Here is a 25844-nt window from a genome sequence, read left to right on the forward strand (position 1 = left end):
ATTATGTTAATGTTTGACATAATTATTGTAAATTGCCTTATTTGTTTATCAATTTTTTTTAAAGTAGTTGAGAAAATAATATTTCCAATAATAATTACAGTAAATTATAATAATTAATTAATTATAGTAATAAATTATAATAAATTAAAATAATTTATTAAATTAACTAAGGTAATGACAATTTAATTATTAAGATTTTTAAAATTTTTTAATTTCATTTAAACTTTTATTTAATTATTTTACAGATATTGATTACCTTAAAACACAAATCTATCTTTTGGCAGAGAGTATGTCATTTGATGGAAGACCAGGTGGTGCTAAGATAATGGGTATGCTGGTTCCACAGAGTTATCAAAAGTTAGAAGCAGAGATCATTAAAATAAGAAATGCGAAAGAAAAAAATGGTGAGATTCCAATTATTAGTCGAGCAAATTTCGTAAAAATTGGCAAGTCACTAAAATGTAATGCTGATAAATTTGAAGATGATGATCTTGAGGCAGCCACTAAGGTTTTATTAGACACAGGTAATTTTTAACAGCTATTTATATACATATAAATTAATAAAAACATTTATCAAATTTATATGGCAGTTTTTTCTGTTTTTAATAGAATAATTAAGCCCAGTAAACAAGCTTTTCAACTTTTTGTTCCATGTATGTGCTCATACTGATCTAATTGTTTATATGTACTTAACATACTATTTCAGATAAAAGACTTTTCTGTAAACTTGTGAATTTCATACAAAAAAAGTTTTTCGGTATGTGTATCTTACTAAAAACAGAAGTGGTATGAGTATATTAGTGGATATATTAGTGGCACTGGGACCAAACTGGGATATGGGATTTAATTAAAACACTAAAGGGTCGTAACTACACTTTAAAGATTCATTTATAAATTCTACCATGTATAAGAAATGATAATCCGTGCTAGTTAAAATTAGTAATCTGTGTTTATTAGTGAGACCAGACAGGCTAAGAACAGTTTTACTAGAATGTAGAACATTTTCGATAACTATTGATATTTTGTAAGCCTCTACTATGTTAACATTAGTACTTACATAAGTAGTAAAATTTAAATTACAGTTGACAAAGACAACTTTTTGTAACAATAGACTTTTCTAAATTAATTGAGAAATAAAAGTTTGTATTGTGTATGAAATAAATTTTCTGTCTGTTTTTTTTTTTGAAATAATATGGTTAAGTGCATATCCTGACATTTTTTGACATTAAAATATAGTTTCCATAATTTTGCCCAGTTTTGTTTTAATATCCATATCATTAGCTGGTAATTGCATGATGAGCTATAATAAGGTAATTTGTATAACTTAGGATCATCTGCAAATACAAATACAGCTCGAACCATATCATTGAAGTCTTTCATGATATGATTGTTATATTTGAGATTTTTTATAATTTTGCTTGTTTTAAGACCCTCCAAAATATACCTTAAAAGTATTTTTTTTAATATTAGAGACTTATTGAATGTTCAAGGGTCATGAGCAACCTCTAAAAATATTTTTTATTAAAAATTTTTTAAATCCACAAGAAAGGGCAGTCAGCAGATTTTAGAAGTGTTGTTTTTTTAAACACTCCAGTGCATATATTGATGAAGATAAGTTATTAAATTATAATTAATAATAAATTGAATTGCGAAAAGCGCTCATTACTTTTTAACCAATCCAATAACAATTTGTTTTGAAATTTCATTTATGAGTTTTGACATGTTTTACAGATAGTAAATGTTGTAGTTTTTTATTTTTTATCCTTGTTTTTTAAGAGAAATTTCCATCAGTAAAAAAAGCTTCTCAGTGTAATGATCTTCTCTTTCATATGGAAGACAGTCATAAAATTCTTTTTTGTCTTGATGTTTTAAACATTGTAGGTCTTCATATTTTGCTGAGAAAAAAGGTATAAGGTCTTTTACGTCTTTTTATATTTAGCAGTTTGTTTTAATCTGAATTATAAGAAAAAGAATAATACTTTTTCACATCCATCACATCACATTTCATCACACAAAGTGACATCTCATAAACTGCCAGCTGACTGGTTTGTCTATATGAAGCTTTTTATTGATCAGGATCATGTCTTAATCACACCCAATATAAGAGTATCCTTTAATAGGAAAAGTTAATATTTTCATTTTTTTTAATCGAGTACTGTGTAGTAAAGATTGCAGCACATTCCAATTTTTATTCTTCCCAGAAAATGAATCACAGTTACAGTTACAGTCATAGGTGAGTCACCTATAACTCTGTTATAGGTGACTCACCTATAACAGAGTTATAGGTGAGTGACCTCTTTAGACAGGATTTCAGTGAAGTAGTGCAGCGAGATTATTGCAACATCATTAGATTTTTTTTTCCTACCATCTTATTATAGGAAAAAAGGGAAACTTTGTTAATCGTCAGGTAATGTGTACAAAGAAAGTTTTCACCTATAATTTTTCTTTAGTAGCAATATTTGGACAATAAAGATTCTTCCAAAAATCAAAGACAGTTGCGTAAACTAGGTCAAAGAATGTGCACCTCATAAAGCAGTAATTTCCTTTTCATAAAAAATCTTTTTCTATAAATCTCGCTCAGCTAAATTTTTTTTTGAGTTATGTTATGGATGGCTATTTGATAAATCTATTTTTAATATACCCCATTTTTAACATGTTTCTTTCTTTATGAAGCCAAAAGCAATGTTAAACTTCTTATTAAAGATGCAAATGAACATAAAAATTTAATAATGCTAATAAAACTCAATTTAACAGGATTCACCTTGATTTAACAGGATTCACCTTGATTTAACAGTATTTACCTGATTTAACAGTATTCACTTTCTAAATACATTTCAGACGTTGTGCCACAATTTAGTACTTCTAGGTAGATCTTCTTAGAACCTTTGAGAGAGTAATGAGACCGCTGTCCTCCAAAAGATCTAGTATGATTTATGATGATTTCGTTTTTGTGTTTAGTAAAACTACAAGGATGGCTAATGTGTTTTGTTCTTGGTTAACGTTCCTGTCAAAAAGGTGGGAAATATGATGATGAATAGACACAAATATAATTTCCAAATTATTTAGTTTAAGTTAATACTTTGAAATTTGATTTTTTTTACTTTTGAAATATTTTAAGCATAGGCATGGTCAAAGATATACTGATTGCTTTATGATAGTACGCCCATTTATTTATAATAGTGTGTTTGACCAAAAGCTTATAAAAATTTTAAAAACAAAATCTTTTAAATATTATCTAACAGTATCATTTTTGACAACTTTTTTATTTATTTTGTTTTTACTTTTATATTAACTTGTCATTAAATAATATTGCAAGTACCTTGATAATATTCTAGAAAAATAAAACTACTTGTTTTAAAAATTAAAGTTATTAAAAATTAAAACTTATAAGTTGTTGTTAAGACTTTCTGAATTCTTTCAAATCTAATTTTGCTGATGTTAAATATAAAAAGAAATGCTTAGTAACAAATTAAATTTTTACAAAGGATTTTTTGAATAATTTTTTGAAATAATATGGTTAAGCTTAAAAAATAACACTTTCCACTTCAAGTTATTGATCTTCTGAAACATCATAAAATTTAATATGATTTAAAAGTTTAAAAAAGGATTTAAAAAGCCGATTTTGTAGAGTATAGAAAAGTTAGGAAAACATGATGTCATCTATTTCTCAATTAAGAATGGATGTATGTCTTTCATTTTTAGTTAAGTCATCATTGCTGGAGATATTGATGCACCCACATCTTTAAAAGTAGAGCCGTTGCAAGTAGATTTCAAGTGGAGAGTAGGTGCCATACAGGTTTTTGCCTAAAACATTTTTAACACATAAAAACAAATCTAAATTGCTCAACAATGTTGAAATCATTGAAGTTATAATTTTTTGTTTTTCCACTTTAAAAAAAAAGTTGTTTATCATTTGCAAAGTCATTGTAGTTTTATGAACATTTATAACTGTACACCAAACTGTTAAAATACTCCCCCTACCCCTCCCTCTATATTGAATCTGCCACTAAACATTAGTAACTTTTACAGTAGTGTTGCATAAAACAATTGATATCAAGTATTTAGCATCTGCATATAAAGTTAATAACATTAATATAAACTAATTAAGACCATAACATTAAAAACAGTTATAAGTTAGTAAGGAATAAATTATCAAAAAAGGTCATATTAGGAAAGGTTACTTATAAAACAATAATAAATTGCTAATTCATTATAACGGGTGATGCGGAAGTTATCGGACAAAATAAAAACGTCAATAACTTATTTATAAAAAAAAACAAACTACTATTATATTTTTTTAAAATAAAGCATTTATCTTTTAATAAAAATATATTATTTTTTATATGAAAAAACACCACCATCTGCAATTGATCTCAATTTTGCTCTGACGCCTTTTATATGCGACTGTAAAAAGTTTAAATCAATTTCTTGTAGTTTTAGTTTAATGCGATCAATCAAAACTTGCTCTGTTGAAGCTTGCCAATCTCCCTCGTAAACCTTCTGTGCCAAATGTCCCCAAAAATTTTCAATTGGTCGTGCTTGAGGTGCATTTGGGGGATTGGATTCTTTATCAACGCAATAAACATATTGGTCCATCCAATTTAGAGAATCTTTAGAATAATGAGAACTTGCTAAATCTGGCCAAATAAATAGTTAAAGTCTCCATAATACTTGTGAATAAATGGAAGAAGTCGTTTTTCTAAACATTCATTAATATAGATTGATGAATTGATCGCTACAGCCTTGGAAGTGCGAAACAATGGCTCGGACATACCACGGTCAGATATGGCTATCCACATTAAAAATTTTTTGGAAATTTCTCTTTTCCTATAAAACAAACACTTTCTGGGCATGTCTTTTTGTTGTTTGTTTAGTATCCAGAATTTCCAGGGATGTTGTCCCCTGCAAAACAAAAGTATTTTTCGTCATATATGACTAGAAGCGATTTTGTGTTATAGAGTTGGTTAACTGGTTTCATTTCTTTGCCTTTATTTGTTGTTCTATAGTATATTTTGGAGTCTTTTCACATTTTCTATATTTAATATTCATTTTTTTTAACTGACGACCAATTGTTGATTGATTTACACCAAGTTTAATACCTATTTTTCTCTGACTGACTTCTTTTCGATTGTTGACAAGTCTCGTTAATTCGGCTTTCTTTTCTCTAGTCCAGGATGTCGGATGACCAGGGCGCTTTCTATCAGAAAACGATTGAACAGTTTCAAGTCTTTTTAGGTTATCATATATTGTACTTCGAGCAAATCCTTCCTTTTCGAAATGATGTACGATTTTTTTTTTTATATTAGGTTTATTAAAAAAAACATTTTTAGTTGCTTTCGAAAAGATTCTCGTTCAGCTGCATTTACCTCATTTTAAATAATTGTGTTTCAAATAATAAAGTTTATATTTTATAGAACGTTTATGCCTACGCATAAAATTACAAAAACTAATTATTATGCTTAAATAATGAAATTAGGATTTGTCCGATAACTTCCGCATCACCCTTTATGACTACTTCCAATCTATATTTAATGCATTAAATGATTACTTCCGATCTGTTTCCAATTCCAAATTAAGTCCTAAACTACCAGAACTGGATGTAGTTTGAGTACACTTCAAAAGTTTTGTTAGACTTGCTCTATCTGCAAAGCTAGTACCACTCACCCATTTTCATAAGGTTATAATGATATTCTTTCTCTTGAGGGCAAGATTCAAAAATTTAGTTATACTTGCTCTATCTGCTGATGCCACTCACCAATTTTCATAAATTTTTTGAATCGTCATTAAGCAAAGTTGCATCTTTTTATTGAATCTGTCACTTCATTCTCTAAAAACTTATTTTTAATTTTTTTTTCTTGCACATCTATGCTTTGAAACTCTCTCCCATCTTCATTGTTTTCCTGACCCATACCATAAACATAAAAATTTCCTGACACCATCTTCATGGTGACCCATACAATTTACAATTTTTCAAGTCTTTCATCAATCATTTTGCTCTTTAACATTATTCTTTGTTTTCTAGTAACTTAACAGTGGTTGTTTGAAGTTTTTTTGTTAGTGTATTAGTTTTAAAAGAATGATTAACAAAAATAGAAAATAATAAACCTATTTAAATTTGTAAATGTTATTCTTTTTTTTTAGGTACTATTCTCTATTTTGAAGGTGCAAATGATGGTTTGAATGACATCATTTTCCTCAGTCCATCATGGGTTTGCAAATTAATGGCAAAGTTTATTACAGTTGATTGTGTTCATGCTTTTATTAGAAATGGAATTTTAGAACGAAAAAATATACCGGTATGTGTGAATTGTCTTACTTTATAATTTTGAAGTAAATTTTTGTTTGTTTTTTCCAAATTACCTCAAATCCCTCCAAGATTTTTGAAGCATTTTAAAAATTAGTTATGGTAATAGTAGTTAAGCTATAAAGTAGCAGTTAATAAATAAATGGAGAATAATAGTTCTAAAGAGCCCTTCTGTTCAAGAAGTCTTTTTTTATTTAATGTTAAAAGGTTGAGAAGGCCACTACAGATGAGGAGGCTACTTAATTGTGGTTACAACCCTCTCTCAACTCTATAACTCCGAAACAAAAATCTTGACAAACAAGGTTGCTGTGCGGAGAAACAAGTTGAGCATGGTACTACCAGGGATGTGGTGGGAATCGAACTTTGAACCACTCGCTTATGAAGCAAGCGCTCTACCATTACACCACCACTGCATATATGAACTCTAGCTTCTTAAATATGAATTCTAGCTTCTTAAATATGAACTCTAGCTTCTGGTCTTTTCTTCTGGTCTGGTCTTCTAATCTTTTCTCATATTGTTGATTGGCTTTAGGTTGTCATAGGTTTGCTTGCATTTTCTAAATTTTTTGACATTTTAAAATTTCTGCTGTTATAAATGTCTATATATCTATGTATATATATATATATATATATATATATATATATATATATATATATATATATATATATATATGTGTGTGTGTGTGTGTGTGTGTGTGTGTGTGTGTGTGTGTGTGTGTGTGTGTGTGTGTGTGTGTGTGTGTGTGTTTTCAAGCCATGGAAAACAGTTCGTAATATGTTTATGTGTTTTCCAGCTGCAGAAAGAGATCATTTTAGGTCTATGATCCTTACCCTACTATATATTTTTAACTGATCACAGCATTGAATTACTTAAATGCAGTAGTGGTGTAGTGATAAAGTGCTCGCCTCATAAGGAAGAAGTTGCAAGCTCAATCCCCATCAAGTCCCTAGTAGTAGTGCACTCGACTTGTTTCTCAGCGCAACAGCTACATTTGTCAAGGTGTTTGGGAGTTATAGAGTTAAGAAAGAGTTGTTTTGAAATCTCCTCTTATACAGTTAGAGAAATATGTATCCGAACAAAAGATTTTTTTATGGAAAATAAACTTTGTCAGGTTATTTCTGAAAAAAAAAACTTTATAAAAATAAAAGAAACGATTATTCTGAAAGAAAATTTTATTACGAATTCAATATGCAAAAAAAAATATCCATAATAATATTTAATTGATAAAAAATTAAGATACATTTAAACTATGCAATTTTTTAGCATTAAATAAGTATCCGAACAAAATTTTAAAGATTAAGGCTTAAAGATTAATGTTTCTCCGAGTAATTATTTTTATTACTTTTTAATATCGAGTTGGACCGACTTCTGCAAGTCGACATGGCATCGATTCAACTAATTTCTTTGTCGTATCTGAGTGGATATCAGCCCAAGCTTCTTGGAGCATGATTTTTAAATCTTCTTTTCTTTTTAGACATCGTGTGCCACAATTTTTATCCAGAATAGCCCAGAGATGTTCAATTGGATTGAGATCTGGACGTTGCGCAGGCCATTCAAGTAACTCAATTTGCTTTTGGATAAAAAACTCTTTTGCTTTCTTTGACGTATGTTTAGGGTTATTGTCTTGTTGGAAGATAAAATGTTTTCCTAATCGCAGTTTTTTAGTTTAAGCCAGAAGATTTTTATTGAGAATGTTAACATAAACCTCAGAGTCCATAATTCCATCAATAAACTCCAGTTTTCCTGTTCCGTTCCAAGCCATCGATCCCCATACCATAACATTGCCTCCACTAAATTTTACTGTGCCTCGAATTCAACTGAGTGTGAATGCTTCCCCTTTTTTTCTCCATACTTTTTGAGCTCCATCGGACTTCACAAGATTAAATTTTGACTCGTCTGTCCACAAAACTTTCCTCCAGAATGATGCCGGCATATTTACATATTTTTTAGCAAATGCAAGTCTTTGTTTTCGATGGATTTTTGAAAGGAATGGTTTCTTGCGTGGAACTCTTGCTTTGAATCCACTTTCTTTCAATCGATTTCGAATAGTACATGAGCTCACTTTTAACCCAAAATCTTTCTTAAGGAGGCTTGACACTTTTGGTGCTGATAAAAAGAGGTTTTTTTGCACCATCTAGACAATTTGTTGATCTATTCATGTTGTTTTACGCTTTGCTCCGAATCTGGGCTGATTTTGCACATATCCAAACATATTATACTTTTTAATCAGATCGCTGATGGTTCCTAATGCCATTCCAGTCGCTTTATTTATCTACCTAATTGTTTTACCTTGCTTGAACAAGTCAATAACCAAATTGCGCTGAGCTTGGGACCATTCCTTGATTTTAACTCCCATACTTGATGATATCAATGGTAAATCAAATGAATTTAAAAAAGTATCAGTCAATTATTAAAAATTACTTGTTGTAAAACAACAATATTTCTAAAACCATTGGTTTAAAAACTTTTTTAATAATCAATTTCAAAACTTCGTTTACAAAACAACATGTTCGGATAATTATTTTTCATTGAAGTTTTAACACTCCTTCGGGAATCGTTAAATTTTAGCAACGCAAGTTAATTACCGTTGATTAATTTTTTGCAACATAAAATCGTAATTAAATTTGCTTTTAGAATAATTATAAAAGTATTTATCAAAGACATATGTTTTTCTGAAATAACCTGACAAAGTTTATTTTTCACAATAAAATGTTTTGTTCGGATACTTATTTCTCTGACTGTAAATTGCAGCCCTTAAAAATAGAAGCTCATCATTCAGTTAGGGGGTAAAAAAAAACTTTTTTACATCTGCTTTTATCTTATCTGTAGAAATGAGGTGAACTTTTAGGGAAGCTTGAACAATGCATTTAACTTCTTTTTTTGTAGTTTTTCTTTTTCTTCCTGATCTAGATTGACAGGGTGTTTTTCCTCTCACCTTATACATCATCAAAAATTAGAAATGGCTTTTTTCACATTCAATCTTGTTTGCAATATCAACATAATAAAAGTCTCCTAGACTGTAGTGGCCTTCTCGGCCTTGAGGAGGTGAATTAACATTTTAAAAAATTGGATATTATTTATTTTTGCTTCAAAATGTTTTTTGAAGCAAAAATAAATAATATCCAATTTTTTTTACATATTACAAACTGTTTTCCATGGCTTGAAAACAATGTTAATTTTTTTGTCAAATTGGATATTATTTATTTTTGCTTCAAAAAGAACACTAATTTTTTTTTTTTTTCCTTTTATTTGGCACAGTTAGTAACACTTTAAACTCATGTAACAAACTCATGTAATATCATTTCAATATTCTTTAGTAATAGTTTACAATAAGATTTTTTCTTTATTAAATGTTAACTAAAAAAAATTAAAAAAATTAAAAATTAAAAGGATGTGTACCATTTTAACTAAAATATAAAACATATTACCTAATATGTATTCAATAAAGAGCTTTTCTTTTATTACTTTTATTACTGTCTAAAAGTTCATTCTCTAGAATATCTCTTAATATGCATGCTATATGTTGTATTTAATAAAGTTGACCAAAGTTTCATTATATTTAATAAAGTTAAATAAAAGTGAACAAATTATCTTATATTTATTAAAGTTAACATTTTGTACTGTGTCATTATTGTCATTATTGAACACTTATAAGTTTACAAAAAAATTAAAAAGTTATGGTTGTTAAAAATGTTATTAAAAGTTATATGATTTTTTAATAGCATTTCATAATATTCTTTGTTTAAAAAAAAAGCAAGAAATATTTTCTAATACTGATACTCTTTCTCTTCTAGTCAAGGTTCAAAAACACATTATAAGAGTAATTGTTTTATCTATTAAGCTTGAGCCTCTCTCCCATCGTCATAAAGTTGCATCTCTTTCTCTTTTCTGCAAATACTATTATGGTTGTTTCTCGAAGGAGCTATCATCTTTGCTTCCACCAACCTAAATTCATTCTTCTTTTTTTTCTTTTACATTCTTTTACAAAACTCATTCTGTCCCTGCATGCCCTAAAAACTCTTTTCTAGTTTTTTCCCCCACATTTTGATTCTTTGGGACTCTCTCCAATGTTTCATGACTCATACAGCCTTTAAACAGTTTAAACATTGTTCTTTTCATTTCATGACTCATACAGCCTACAACTTTTTAAGTCTTCATTAAACAATTTCCTTGTTCCTTAAATCTATTCTTTTTTCTAATAATTTAATAGTGGTTGCTTGCAGCCTTGTTGAGAAAGAATCAGAATTAAAAGAAAAGTTTAAATCGTGTTATTAAATATTTGATTTTATATTATATTAGCATTGATATTATATAAATATTGGTACTTTATTATTAAACAGTTTGAGGTACAAAGGGTGTTATTTTAAAGTTTATACTTGAGTTAATGTTTTCAAGTTGTTTAGTCTTTCCTTAGAATTATTTCTGATTCAACAATTTTTTATTCAACTTGACATATGTTTTCTATTAAAACATGTTAATTTTGCTCTAAATAAACTTTAAAAACTTTTAGTTTTTTGTGTTAATTTAGTTAGGGGGCATCCTTAAAGTGATTTCATATAAATATATTATAGAAATAATCCTTAAAGTGCATACGCAGTAAAACCAAGGCCCATTGCTGAAGCACACAATCTGCCAGAGTTTAGCAAAAAGCTCAAAAGGAAAGGTTGTATATTGACTTTATCAGTTGTTTACAATCACAACCCTCGCAATTAAGAAAAATGAGGTCAGAAAAATAATTTGCTGTCCTCAATGTTTTAGAGGTAAGCAAAAAAAATTTGAAACAAAGGTCTTACCATAAAACATAGTAATGAGGTCGGCAATTTTTGCCAGCCTCAAAAACTTTTAGGTCGGCATTGCCAAATGCCGACCCTAAATCCAAGGGTTGCAATCAACATGCATACATAAGGGGCAGAATTTTTATTTGTAATTCACTTGATCAATTTTCTATACCTCTTTTTTATTATCAGACTTTTAAAGTGAAAAACTTGTTAAATTGTTTGAAAAATTATTAAAATATGAAATATCTAAAAATATTGGAAATACAGCTGTAACATTTAGAAATGGTTTATCCTTGTGGATCTTTAAAATATTTCTACATATTTATAATTTTAAATTTATTTCAAAAAACAAGTTTTTCTAATTTTTAGTAGTTTTTTTTACATAATTTATATCTTTCCCTGTAAAAAAAACTTTGTGGTACTTGATTTCAGTGTTAGAATGAAATTAACTTAAAAGCATTTAATTAACATTTATCAAAAACAATGTCTCACTTATCGAACATCCTTTCCTACTCCGTCACTGCAAGTTATCAAAGACTATAAATGCTGAATTTAAAAAAATTAATGTAAAAGCGATTTTACGAAGCTATATATTAATTAAATAATAGATATAATTATATATTTCAAATATCACACTTTTTTTGCTAGAAAATTGTTTTTTATAATTTGTAAAGAGTTCATGTTTAGCTTTTTATGTTACACCAAAATCATTTATTGTTGATAACAAAAAATGACAAATGATTGTTTTTAATAGTTAAATAGATATTAAAAACCTGCCTAAATGCTAAAGTTTTGATTAGTTAATACCAACACTCTTCTTCATTTCCATTTACTTCTGGGGTACCTCAAGGTTCTGTCCTTAGTCCTGCTTTATCTATATTAATGATCTTCCCAACAACCTTGTTTCATAGTAACTCTTTTTGCTAATGACTCAACTTTATACTCCTGTCTTAACAAAAAGTCTTCTCTTTTCGATCGCGTAGAACAGGTAGCCAATCTTGAATCTGGTCTCACTTCTATAACAGATTGGGGTCACAATGGCTTGTAAATTTTGACTTCAACAAAACTCAGTTATTTACTGTAAACTATTGCAATACTGTCGACATTTCTATATTAACAAATGGCAGCCCTCTCAAGGAGTTCTCTTTTTGACAATTTCTTGGATTATCGTTTACTACTTACTTTTTATAGAAACCATATATACAATCGATTGATAAGTTAGCATCTGCTAAGATTGCTTCTCTTTACCTCTACTAATCTCTTATTCGTCCTTGTATGAAATACTGTTGTCATATTTGGGCAAGTTCTTCTTATGATGCTCTTTCTCTTCTAGGCAAAGTTCAAAAGCGCATTGTAAACATTGTTGGACATATTATTAGCAATGGATTATGCATTCTTCACTCTTCCAAATTTTGGAAATGAAGTATGAAATATACCTTAAAAAATCAAAAATGCTATCATTAAAATAAAATCTGGACTGTTTATTTTCATTATTAGATTGCTTGCCAAGTGCAGCAAGAACAAGATCAGCAATATAATTTATTTGAATTGATTATCATTTAGTAACTTGGTTTGCTTCATTAAAAGGCTCCTGAGCAACTTTGTTTTCTTTTTCTGGGACATAATTTATAAATTCTAATTTAAAAACTCTCATAAAAATAAATTTAATTAGCTAAAGTTTTACCACTGATTAATTGTAGATTAAATTTAATTAACTGCTGTCTGGTCAACAAATATGATTAACATTGAACCATGAATGTAATCCTTGAAATGAAATCTTTAATGATAATGTTATGATAATGTAATGTTATGAAATCTTTAATGATATAAAGGTTTCAAGTTAAGAAGATACTTAACAAATTGTTATGATATATTAAATAAACTTATGCATTCATATGAAATTAGCATACAAAAATTCTTAAAAATTAACCTTAAAAAGTGGTCTTGCTATGTCATCAGTGAAAAACTTTTTTTTTTTAAATTAGGTAGTTTCCAGGTTTTTTTTAACTATGACTGGTTATTGATAAAATAAATTTCTAATCAAGAAGTTTTATAACTTAAAACCATCATTCAACATTAGGTAAACTAATAAAACAATGAATAAGTCAAAACTAAAAAAAAATATAGTACAAGTATAAGAAAAAAAAAATGTTGATATTTACAAAAAAATCTTTTTTTTTTTAATTAAGACTAAAATAGAAGAATAAAATAAAAATAAATAAGAATAAAAAGTTACAATAAAAACTTAATATAACATAATTTGTTTAAATAATGTTAAAGCCTAATAAATATGCTTTAATGGTTTACCAAAGTTTTGTTTACGCAAAACTTGTAAATAGAATAAATAAATTTTAAAATTATTAAATAATTTTTGTTCATTAAAAAAAAAATATTAATAATAATATTTGTAAGTATCTATAAAGATTATAACAGCTAGACTAATTTATTAATCATAAAAGAATTTATAACTGCAGGTTATCATTGAATGCATATATAAAATTGGAAATCTATTTTTAAGTCACTAATTAAAATAGACAGATAGACGCAGCGCAATGCAGAGTACAGACCTGTATTTTTAGAAAAAAGTTTTTTTAACTGAAAAAATAAAAAAAAACATAACAAAAAATTTTACTAAAAGAAATAATGTACATACATGAAAATACAATCGTGAAATTGTTCAACAATAAAGTAGAAAAATTGGAAACAAGATTATAATTTTTAACAGAAGAAAATAAAAGTAGGAGATTTAAAAAAGTCTGTGGAGTTCGTTAGCGAAAAGTACGAATTGTTAGAGGAAATAATGGTCTCTAGAAAAATAATAACTACAAAAACTCATCAAAAATCATCATAAAAATGAGCAAAAGATTGAAAACAAAAAAGTTATTATTGATAAACTTGCAGAATTAGAAGATAGAAGTTGCCGAAGAGAAAGAAGATAGAAGTTGCCAAAACAACTTAAGAATGAATGGACTTGAGGAAAATGAAAACAAAAATTGGCAAGACACAGAGAGTAAAGTGAAGAACTTTGTGAAAACAAAGCTAGGAATGAATGAAAACATTAAAATCGAAAAAGCACATTGAGTTGGAAGAAAAGAATTTGGCGAAAAAAGAAGAAATAGAACAATTGTAGTAAAGTTTTTGAACTATAAAGATGAAAGCTCGATATTGTCAACAAAGATTTTTACGAACAAACAATGCAAATAAGAAGAAATCTGTTTACTGAAGCAATGAGTTACGATTGAAAGGCATTATTTTCTAATGAATAATAACACACAATTAATTAAGAAAAACTCCTTTATTTTAAAATTATCGAAATATAAAAATTCTAAAATGGATTCAATTCAACAAAATAACATTAAATTGAATTAACAAATTTTCTTCAAACTAATGACTTTAAACTTAATGAAAAACTTGATCTTAATTTAAATTACTTTTATGATACAGGTGCTTTACAAAATAACTGCTCTTATTTTCATAAAAATAAAATAAAATTTATTCAGTGGGATCATATTAATGTTATTCATTTTAATATTAGAAGCCTAAAAAGAAACTTTTAAAGTTTTTACAACAACTTATAAGAAACATAGAATATTTTTAACGTTATGTGTAACAGAAACGTGGTGCATCCCTTTCGACATTGCATTGTACACAAATCTACATCTCTCAGGCTTTAATATGGTCCCGCTTGCATGCAAAACAAACAATTAAGGTGGAGGTGTTCTTATTTATGTAAACATTAATTTGCAGTTTATTATCAGGTCTGACATGAGTATTTCTGATGGCGATAAAGAGATTTTAACTATTGAGATTATTACTGAAAAAAATGAAAATATAATTTTAAGCTGATATTGCCAACCATCAAGCGCAATTAAAAGTTTTAATAATTTTTTAACTAATGATAACATAAAAAAAGGTTTTCACGAAAAAAAAATTAAGTTATTTAATTGGTGATCTAAACTTAAATTTTTATGACTATTACATAAATAGCAACATTAAAAATTTTTATAACGATTTGTTTGAAAATGGAGAAATTCTTTTAATAAATAAACCTACAAGGGTAACAACAAAATCAGCTTCACTAATAGACAATATTATTACAACCGATACTTCAAATAAATTGCTTAAAAAAGGAATTATTAAAAGTGATTCATCTGATCATTTTCCCATTTTTTTCTTTATTAATAGAACTACTGAATTATTACCTCTACAAAAACAAATAATTATAAAACGACTCATTAACGATTAAAACTTCCTCTTATTAAAAGAGCAATTATCTTTGATAAACTGGAATCTTATTAGTTGCTACTGAACCAAACAATATGTACAATTCATTTTTTTAAATATTTTATGAAATTTACGATGTAAATTTTCCGAAATGCAAGATTTTTAAAGCAAATAAAAATATAAAATCACCATAGATTACAAAAGATTTAAGAAAATCCTCGAAAATAAAACAAAAACTGTATATTCAATACCTAAAATTTAAAACAATTGAAAGTAAAACACTCTATAAAACTTATGCAAAACAATTTGAAAAACAAAGAAAAAACCTTAAAAAAATTACTACACCAATTTATTTGAAAAATACAAAAATGATTCTTAAAAAACATGGAAATGCATAAATGAAATCATCAGTAATCATAAAATAAAAATGTGCTCTCTGCCCAAAGTTATTGAAATAAATGGCGAAGTCCCAAATGATCATATTAGAATAGCAGCTAAAATAAATAAATATTTCGTATTAGTTGGACCAAACTTAGCTAAAAATAACCCTATTGTCACTAATATAGCAAGTGACACTCCCCCTCTCCTTTAAACTCTTCTCTAAATATTTTTGAAACAACATTTGAAAAAATTGAATTGGCCTACAAAATGATTAAACTTAATAAAGCGGTTGAACCAGACAATATCAATGGAAATATTATTATTGGTTCTTATGGCATCATTAAAAATATTCTTTTAAAAATTTTCAGTTGCTCAATTAAACAAGCAATATTTCCATATGCTCTCAAAATAGCTAAAGTTACTCCAATCTTTAAAGGAGGTTAACTAACTAAATTCAATAACTCACCCAATTGCCCATTTTCAGTTCTCCCGGTTTTTTCAAAAGTTTTGGAAAGAATTTTGTATAGTAAAATATATGACCATCTAACTATAAATAAAATATTATACAAAAATCAATTTGGATTCAAAAAAAATAATTCTGCTGAACATGCAATATTTCAACTTACTAGAAGTATTGCAAATTCATTTGAAAAATTACAATATACTCTAGGCATCTTTATAGGCTAATCAAAAGCTTTTGAAACTATTGATAACAAAATTCTTGTTAAAAAACTACAACTCTATGGAATCACAGGGAATGTATTATTATTAAAAAACTATTTAAAAAATCAGCAACTATTTGTTAAAATAGACTCAACCTTATCATCAAATTTATTAAATATATCATGCGGAGTTCCACACGGATCCATACTTGGACCTTTGCTTTTTTTAATTTATGTTAATGATCTCTATAAAGCAACAAATTTGACAACAATTATGCTTGCCGATGACACAAATCTTTATTTAACTGACAATAACTTACTAACATTAATCAACAAAATGAATAGTGAAATCATTGAAATATCTAAATGGTTCAAGTCAAACAAACTATCAATAAATATCAAAAAAACTAAATGAATCCTCTTTTACCCAGCTTTTTAGAATATACCTTCCTTGTATATTGATAATACTGAAATAAAGAGAGCTAAAGTTACTAATTTCTCGGGTGTTTACATTGATGAAAACCTCACATGAAAAAATCATGTTAACAACCTAAACAATAAAATTGCTAGAAGTATAGCAATGCTATACAAATCACCTTTTTTAAATAAATATATTTTAGTTCAATTATATTACTCATTTATTCTTTGCCATATTAATTATGCTAATCCTGCATGGGGTGGTGTAAATATAAGTACACTAGACGTTCTTTATTGGCAACAGAAGCATATTGCTCGTCTTATAAACTTTAAAGACCGTTTTACTCAAGTCTTTTACTTAAAATGAATATTCTAATGTATATCAACCTAATGCATATAATATTCTTTGCTTTATGTATAAATGTAAAACTAACACTTCCCCTTATCCTTTTTATAATTTATACTTACATTAAAAAAAAAAAAGTTAGATCTTCAAAATGAAAACTTTATCCAACAACCTTTTTTGCATACATTTGGTAGATCTTGTATCTCTTATCAAGGAGATTTTTATGGAACAAAATAGTTTTGAAATATTTTGATTTTACTCAAGAGTGGAATTACAACACATTCAAAAGAAAACTTAAACAGATAATTTTATCTATCGATAACTTACTCTTATATTTTTATATCTTTTACGTTTATTTATTTTAACTTTCGACGAGAATATATATATTTAATACAATAAATGTAACAATGTAGTTACATTTATTGTATTAAATTTAGTAAAAATAAAGCGGTTCTTGTCGACAAGACCCTAAGGTCTTCTACGAGATCTTGCATTGTTCCTCTTTCAAACTTAACTAATCTTGTAATCATTCTATTAAAATTATTTTAATTGTATTTTATATATGTATAAATATTTTAATCTTATTGAAATTATTATAATTATAAAATGACTAATATTGTAAAACATTTAAGGAAAGAACAAAAAATATTAAGAATAAATATATACCAATGGTTATTTTTATATGCTCACTTGAAATTGTGTTGATGAGGTTTTAATTATTTAAGTTCTTTCTATCCAATTGCAATATCAAAGTTATCCTTATATAAATACTTGCCTATATTTTGATTAAGCCTAGGGGTTTATAAGGTTCCATTCTGTTTCTGTATTGATCCTCACCTGTATTCATGATCTTCCTGATCTGCCTCTGAATTGGCTGGTTGATTGCTTAGGCATTTTATCTTAGATCTGATCTCTCTTCTGTGATAGTTTGAGGCTATATATATAGCTTGTGCCATGACTGATGAGTTTTTATCAATGCTCAAGTGTTTACTGCTACTAATTATTTCAATATGATTAAATGTCTTACTGAGTCCTATTCTGCTTGTTTTGATTATCTTTCACTACTGACTTCTCCTGAAAACTATCATTTGCTAAGTCAGCCTATGATTTCAATGTTGCTTTGTTTTATCATGCTCACTACTTTTAATTTAATTCACTTATATACTGTGTGTTTTTATATTTTTTTATATTTTAATACCGTGTGTTTTTTTATATTTTAATTATAATTGAACTATATAATTTATTATAGTTTAATTATTTTGTAGTATTTATATATATTGGTATTTATATATAGATCTTAATTTATATATATATTTGCATGCGGTAGTGGTGTAGTGGTAAGAGCGCTCGCTTTGTAAGCGAGAGGTTCGGAGTTCGACTCCCACCACGTCCCTGGAAGTACCGCGCTCAACTTAGTTTCTCCGCGCAGCGGCCTTGTTGAACCTCGGCAAGGTTCGTGTTTCGGAGTTAAAGAGTTGAGAGAGGGTTGCACCACGAATAATGACTAAAAAAATAAAATAAAAAATTATTATAAAAAAAAAAAAAAAAAAAAAAAAAAAAAAAAATGAGTATCCTCCTCGACTGTAGTGGCCCCCCTCGGGCCTTGGGGGGGGGAATAATGTAAAAAAAAAAAAAAAAAAAAAAATGTAGATACATTTATATTATACATATATATTTGTATATATATATTGTATATTATATATATATATATATATTTATATATATATATATATATATATATATAATATACAATATATATATACAATATAATATACAATATATATATATATATATATATATATATATGTATATATATATATATATATATATATATATATAATATACAATATATATATACAATATATATATATATATATATATATATTTTATTATATATATATATATATATATATATATATATATATATATATATATATATATATATATATATATATATATATATATATATATATATATATATATAAAAAGAAGAAAAAGCTTATATACAAATCATAGTCAACAGAAATTTTATTATTAAAGTATACCTAAAACAAAACAAATAAGTCTTACGTAGTGTAAAAACTTGTTTTGATTTACTTCGTTAGAAAATACTTTGTGATTAATTTCGTTAACTGAATTTTGATTAAAATGAAAAATACTTCAACAAGAACTAACAAACTAATAAATAAATCATAAACTAGTAAACAAATAAATAAAAATTAATAAACCTCTTTAGAAACCTCCTAGTAATAGACGCATTTTATCATACTAAATTGCCTTTACTAAATTGCCTTTACTAAATCAAAATTAATAAACCTCTTTAGAAACCTCCTAGTAATAGACGCATTTTATCATACTAAATTGCCTTTACTCGGCAAAAATTAAAACAAAGCTGAGTAAAGAATATAAGATGATATAAAATATAAAAAGATAATGTAAAAATATAAAGATAAATAATGATAGATAAATAGAGTTATTATAAAAATATAAAAAGATAATACAAAACCTTGAAAATATCTTTGTAATATGAAAACCAGCAGATAAGTAATATATTCTAAAAACTGCAATAAGACTAACTTAATACTGTAATAAGACTAGATAAATTTTAGTCAAATGGGTGGTTAATAAACAGTTTTTCGGGTGATAATATGATGATACAAGTTGTAATATCAAAATGATGTAAGAAGCGGATGAACATATTGTTTAGAAGTAAAGTTTTTTCTACGTTCCGAATCAAAGTAACTTTGAGACCATAACAAAATCAAAGTTTCAAAAAAATTTCATTTTTGTTCTTGTCTTTGGTAAAGTCAACATCAAATTATATTTCGGAAATTTTTATTGTATAAGATTGACTGCTCAGTAGTCGCAGAAACAGTTCGTACATTTGCATCAAAAAACTTGGATGATTGTATAATTCTTGCAAATAGTTGAGCAAAATTTAGCTATATTTCTTGAACTGAAAATAAGAAAGTATTATGAATTTGGAAAAAAGATGCATTAATGGATTAGCTTATGTATTACATTTTTAATCAAGTTTTTGCAGTTTATTAAACAATTACAAATAAGATAGAACTTAAGCGTCAGCATGGAAATTATTAAAATCAACTTCGGAAATACTGTTGATTGTAAAAATTTCTTGTGATAATATACTTAAATATCCAAACCATTGTGAAATCAAGATTTAGGTAATTTAAAAGTATTTCAGTAAATGTTTCTCATTGTTAAAAAATTTAAAAATGTAAAATACAGTTGAAACCAGTCACAGAGCAGATTAGCAAAAAAAGAACTGTAAGCTTTACATTAGGCGTCCAAGAGATATTATATCTTAGCTCGTTTGATTACAAGGCAGCCCATTTACATGCAAATCAGATGTCAGTAAATGTATCAAAAAACAGAAAGATGTATTAAATGTTAAAGACGATGAATGAGATGTTTATTTTAGTAATATTCAAAAATAGTAGATCATTGCAACAAAGATCCACTTTATTTAAAATTATAATTATTGATAATAAAATAAAAAGCTGTCTTATGTCTACAGAAGAATAAGCTAATAATTTAAAGTTTCTACTTAACTTGGAAAGTTCTCACAACAATCCACAATCACCTACAATGGCTTTTTTTTTAATTTGTTAAAAACCTCCTAGAAGACCTACTCATCTTATCACAAAGCAATATGGAAGAGCAGTTTAACTAGGAAATTTACACATCCTTAGCTGGTCAGAGCCAACAACCAACCTCAGACCTCTTGATTCTCACAAAGAACTCAAATCACTGCACCATGCACAGTGGGCCAGTAGGTGGACAAAATGGGAAAAATTTTAGTTGTCTAATCTTGAAAACCCATTTAATTTTAGTATCTACATATATTAGGAGAAATCTATTGATAATTTATTTATATTAAATCCCTTAGTTACCAGGACTCTAAGCATTTGAATATTGAGATAAAATAAAAAAATAAAAAAATTATAAATAAGTAATTAACGGTGACATCAACGTTGTGTTATATTTCAATTACATCTACGTTTTTGAAACAAAAAATTAGTACATGTTATTCTAGAGTATTTAGAGATAAGAAAAACCAATGTGTGAAATAAATTTGTTATAGCATGTTATCTCAGTTATACTTTGAAAATCACAGATAAAAAAAAAAAATTCTTAAGAAACTTATTTTTTGCCGCACAATAACTAATAATTACCACAATTTGCCATGTGTTGTCTTATATTTATTTGAGCTATATGATGCTTCAATCGAGTTTTAATTGATTGCTCGTCCCCTTAAATCCCCGTTCAGATTTTATGTATGTTTTAACTTGGTTGCTATGGTACTAAATTTTGCATAGCAACAACTCATTTTTACATTAACGTTGTTTTAACAGTATTTTACTTGCGCTAAATACACAATATTGGGGGTATGTATTAAAATGAGATTCAGAATTCTTATGAGGTTAACTTTTTTTGGTTACTATGGATACCTTACTTTGCATAACATAGCAACAACATATTTTTGGTAGTTGTTAGTAATTTAATTACTAACACTGACAGTAATTTAATTACTTTTAATTTTAATTACTAACGCTTGTAGTAACTTAATTACTAACAAGTATTAGTAGTCCAGGCGGCATATATATTATAACATTTTACTTTTAAATACAAAATACTTGTTACAATAATTATTTAGATATGGTTTTGTTAAACTTAGACATTCATAATTTTCTCCAACAATCTTAGTATTTCAAAACAAAATATTACTGAAGATGTATTAAAATTTATTCAGCCAAAATTTGCTGATTTTAAAGACGTTGATTTTAGACATGCTGTTCAACGATTTGTTTACTTGTATAAAAAAAAGTGGAAATCTGCAAACTATACTGTGAAAAATTTTGAAAAGAAGTTTGTGAACTGGCTTAATGAATATTTAATTGTCAGAAAAAAAGACAATGAACCAACTGCAAGTAGACGTGGTCGAAAACCAGTTGCATTTGATAATAGTTCTAATAAAACTAAAAAACGGCGTGTATCTTGTTTAATTGATCTCATTCATCCAATGAATTATTTTTTGCTGCTAATAAAAAATTTAGAGATGAATCTGTTGTTATTGCTGCCAAGAATGTTTTAAATATATCAAATACAGATAAAGCAACTAAATATTCAGCAGACGAAGCACTGGCTTTAATAATTGATGCAAGTCTGACAAAAGCTTCCTATCAATTGATTAGAAGCGGAGCCTTGGAGAAAGAATATAACATCTACCCCGCTTACAATGATGTCAGAGATGTTATCCTGCAAACATAACAGTGGAGGACTATTCAGCTTCAGTTCCTTTAAAAGATTTAATGACTCATACTTTGCAAAGAATCTGTGCAGTTCAGGAACCTGTGCTAAGGCACTTGATATTGAACGACAAAGCAATAAAAACAATGACACTAACGTGTAAGGCTGGTTTTGATGGTGCTACTGGCCAAAGCATTTATAAACAAGTTTTATCAGAACCCGACATTAACAGAGATTTAAAGCGTGAAGAATCATTATTTATTACTTGTCTTGTCCCATTGGATTTGACTGGATTTAACAACAGCAACGAAAAGGTGCCTATTTGGAGAAATCAAAAGTCGTCCTCCACAGCCTATTGTAGACCCATAAGATTTGCATACAAAATGGAATCCAAGGAATCTGTGATTGAAGAAGATCAGTACATTAAAAGTGAGATAGAAAGCTTGGGTATGATTTTATTAGAGGTTTGCGGATCTTCTATTGAAGTGAATTGTATTATTGAACTTACAATGATTGATGGGAAGGTTCAAACAATATTATCTGAAAAAAATAACTCATACCAATGCTGTTCAGTGTGTGTTGTCTCTCCAAAAAATATGAATAGTCTTGATATCCTTAATAAAGATTATACTAACAGAGAGTTCAAATATGGTCTTTCCAGTCTTCATGCATGGATTCGATTTTTTGAGATGTTATTGCACATTGCATATAAAAAAGAAACAAGAAAGTGGCAAGCAAGATGTAAAGAACACAAAGAAAAGGCATCTGTAGCTAAACAAAAGATTCAGACTGATTTTATGAACAAAATGGGACTTGTTGTTGATTTCCCTAAAAGTGGTGGTTCTGGAACAAGTAATGATGGCAATACCTCAAGGCGTGCTTTTGCAGCATATGAACAAACAGCTGAAATTCTGGGTATTGACCAAAACCTTATATTCAGATTTTACATTATCTTGGTAACGCTCTCTTCAGGATATGAAATAGACTGCTTAAAGTTCAAAGATTATTGTTTTGACACTTTTAGACTTTATGTGTCCCTTTATCCATGGTATTACATGGCTCAATCAGTTCACAAAGTATTGATACATGGACATGACATAATTAAAAGCCTTACATTACCCATCGGACTTATGTCAGAGGAAGCTCAAGAGGCTAGAAATAAAAACTTTAAATCTTATCGCGAAAATTTCAGCCAAAAAACATCCAGAAAAGCAACAAATACTGATCTTATCAATAGACTCCTAGTTTCCAGTGATCCTGTTATTTCATCATTGCGTAAATCAACATCACACCAAACAAATCATAAAGCATTTCCTTCAGATGTTTTACAATTACTTAAACAATCTTCAAACGATATTATTGTTTTATAATTTTTTGATGTAATTTAAAATTGATAACGTTTTCTTGCACTACTTTTTGCTTTTATTTTTCCTAAAACACTATTTACCTAAATACTCAATTTTTATTCAATATAGGTGGGTCAAAAATCCGATAAGATATTTAAATATCAATTTACCACTTTGTAACTAAGGAAAGTATCTGGTAACTAAGCAATATAAGTATCCATAACAACTAAATTTAAAAAATTATCACTTTTGTAAGAAGTGTGATCTCATATTGGTACTCATGCCAAATTTAATGAATATAGCACTTATAAAATATCTGCAGATAACAAAAGTAGGTTGTTGCTAAGCAAAACAAAAGGTATTCATAGCAACGAAATAAAAAAATATTACCTTCATAAAAAGCGCAGACATCATATTAGTACTCATACTAATTTTAGTGAATATAGCTCTAATATTAAATTAGTTATGAATTTTGTCCAGTAAAAGTGCATTCTGGCCCACTGTGCCATGGCTAAATAAAGTTATTTTGCATTTTCAATAGTAATTGCTACAAATCATTCCTTATATGGAGTTATTCATGTATAATGCATAATTTTGTTGCATGTATATGCAACAAAAAGCTATGCACACTCAATGATTACATATTTTATTGATAAAACGAAAAGAAAAGTATTTACCATTTTTATCATTTAGTTTAACAATTGATTATTTTGTCAAAATAACCACTTTTATTGAAGTTTAAGTAGAAGGACAAATATCTATCATGAAAAAAAAGTTTCAAGTAATTCGAAATCAGCATAAAAAATTAGTTAAGAAAAATTGGTTAAACTACGCAAATCCAAAGAAAGTTAGTTTTGGACCCCCTTATCATAATTTATGTAGTGGTGGTAATAAACTTCTCCCCAGAATCATGTTTATTAATAGTGGCATTTTAAAAAAGCTCAGCACCAATTATGTAATTTATCCCGTCAGATAAACATCATCAACATTTATGTTTTACCCTTCAATTTATGCCTGCTCTTAAAAAAGGACTCCACTTCAAACAGCCAAAAATCTAACTACACCCAAATTTGTAAAGCACTATTATTTTTAATGAACTATTATGGAAAGTAAGAAATGTGAATTCAATATCAAATAACATGATAAAATAAAAAATAATTAGATCAAAATATTAAATTTATTACAGAAAAAAAAAAATTCAAAATAAGCATTTACTATATCAATGGTCAAAAATTGGTTGAAATATATAAATAGAAAATAAAAAACACTTTAGTAATAAGTTCTAATAGAAAAAACTCAAAGTATTACATGACACAGCAAAAGTAAAAAATGTTATAACATAAAACTTTATTAAAACCACAACTAATCACTGGTACTTTTTGGAGAAATACACTCAAGCCGATAAGATAGAAAAATCTATGTAAATTTGGAGGGAAAAAAACCATACAAAGTTTATAAACACCTGATGCTGACAAAGATATATAGATAGAATTTCGCTATTCAAAAGTATAACATAATGAACAACATGTGAACTAGTCTTAAAATCAAATTATAAACAAGTAAGTGTATCATTAAAACCCACTTAAAAATTTCTTTTTTTTTTTAAATCTTAAAAAGATAAAAGAAGTTTAAATAACATTTAGTAAAAACAACAAAAACAACAAATGAAGTCACTACAATGAAATATGTTAACAAAGCACAAAAAAATTAAACATAATATTAAATGGATTAAAATGAGGTGAAACTGTTATACCAATATAAGCAAAGCAATTTTAATAACAACCAGACCATCAGAGAAAAAAAGTATATATATGGAAAAAAAAAGTATATATATATATATAAATTATGTTAGTTTATTCTACAAATAGAGTGCTCAATTTTCTTAAAGAGCAAAGCAATAGTAAGTTAAATTAGTAAAAACATTTATCTTGATTTTTCTTCAACAAATTATTTCTTCATCAGGAAGAATATCTAATCATCAATATATATATATATATATATATATATATATATATATATATATATATATATATATATATATATATATATATATATATATATATATATATTTAAACAACTTTAAAAAGTATGCTACACAATAGAGTGCTCAATGT

At 27.2% G+C, this 25844-nt stretch overlaps 1 protein-coding gene across 1 annotated transcript in view; it reads left to right on the top strand.

Annotated features, from left to right (window-relative positions):
• The first annotated feature begins 238 nt into the window (after window positions 1-238).
• The window catches only part of LOC136083027 (leucine-rich repeat serine/threonine-protein kinase 2-like), a 30706-nt gene continuing 5100 nt past the window's right edge, over window positions 239-25844 (top strand). The window contains exons 1-2 of the mRNA XM_065802438.1: window positions 239-524; window positions 6142-6296. Of these exons, the coding sequence (XP_065658510.1) occupies window positions 290-524; window positions 6142-6296 (390 nt within the window). The 5' untranslated portion in view covers window positions 239-289. The remainder of the gene's footprint in view (window positions 525-6141; window positions 6297-25844) is intronic.

The sequence above is a fragment of the Hydra vulgaris genome, chromosome 08 (assembly GCF_038396675.1).
Source record: "Hydra vulgaris chromosome 08, alternate assembly HydraT2T_AEP".
NCBI lineage: Eukaryota > Metazoa > Cnidaria > Hydrozoa > Anthoathecata > Hydridae > Hydra > Hydra vulgaris.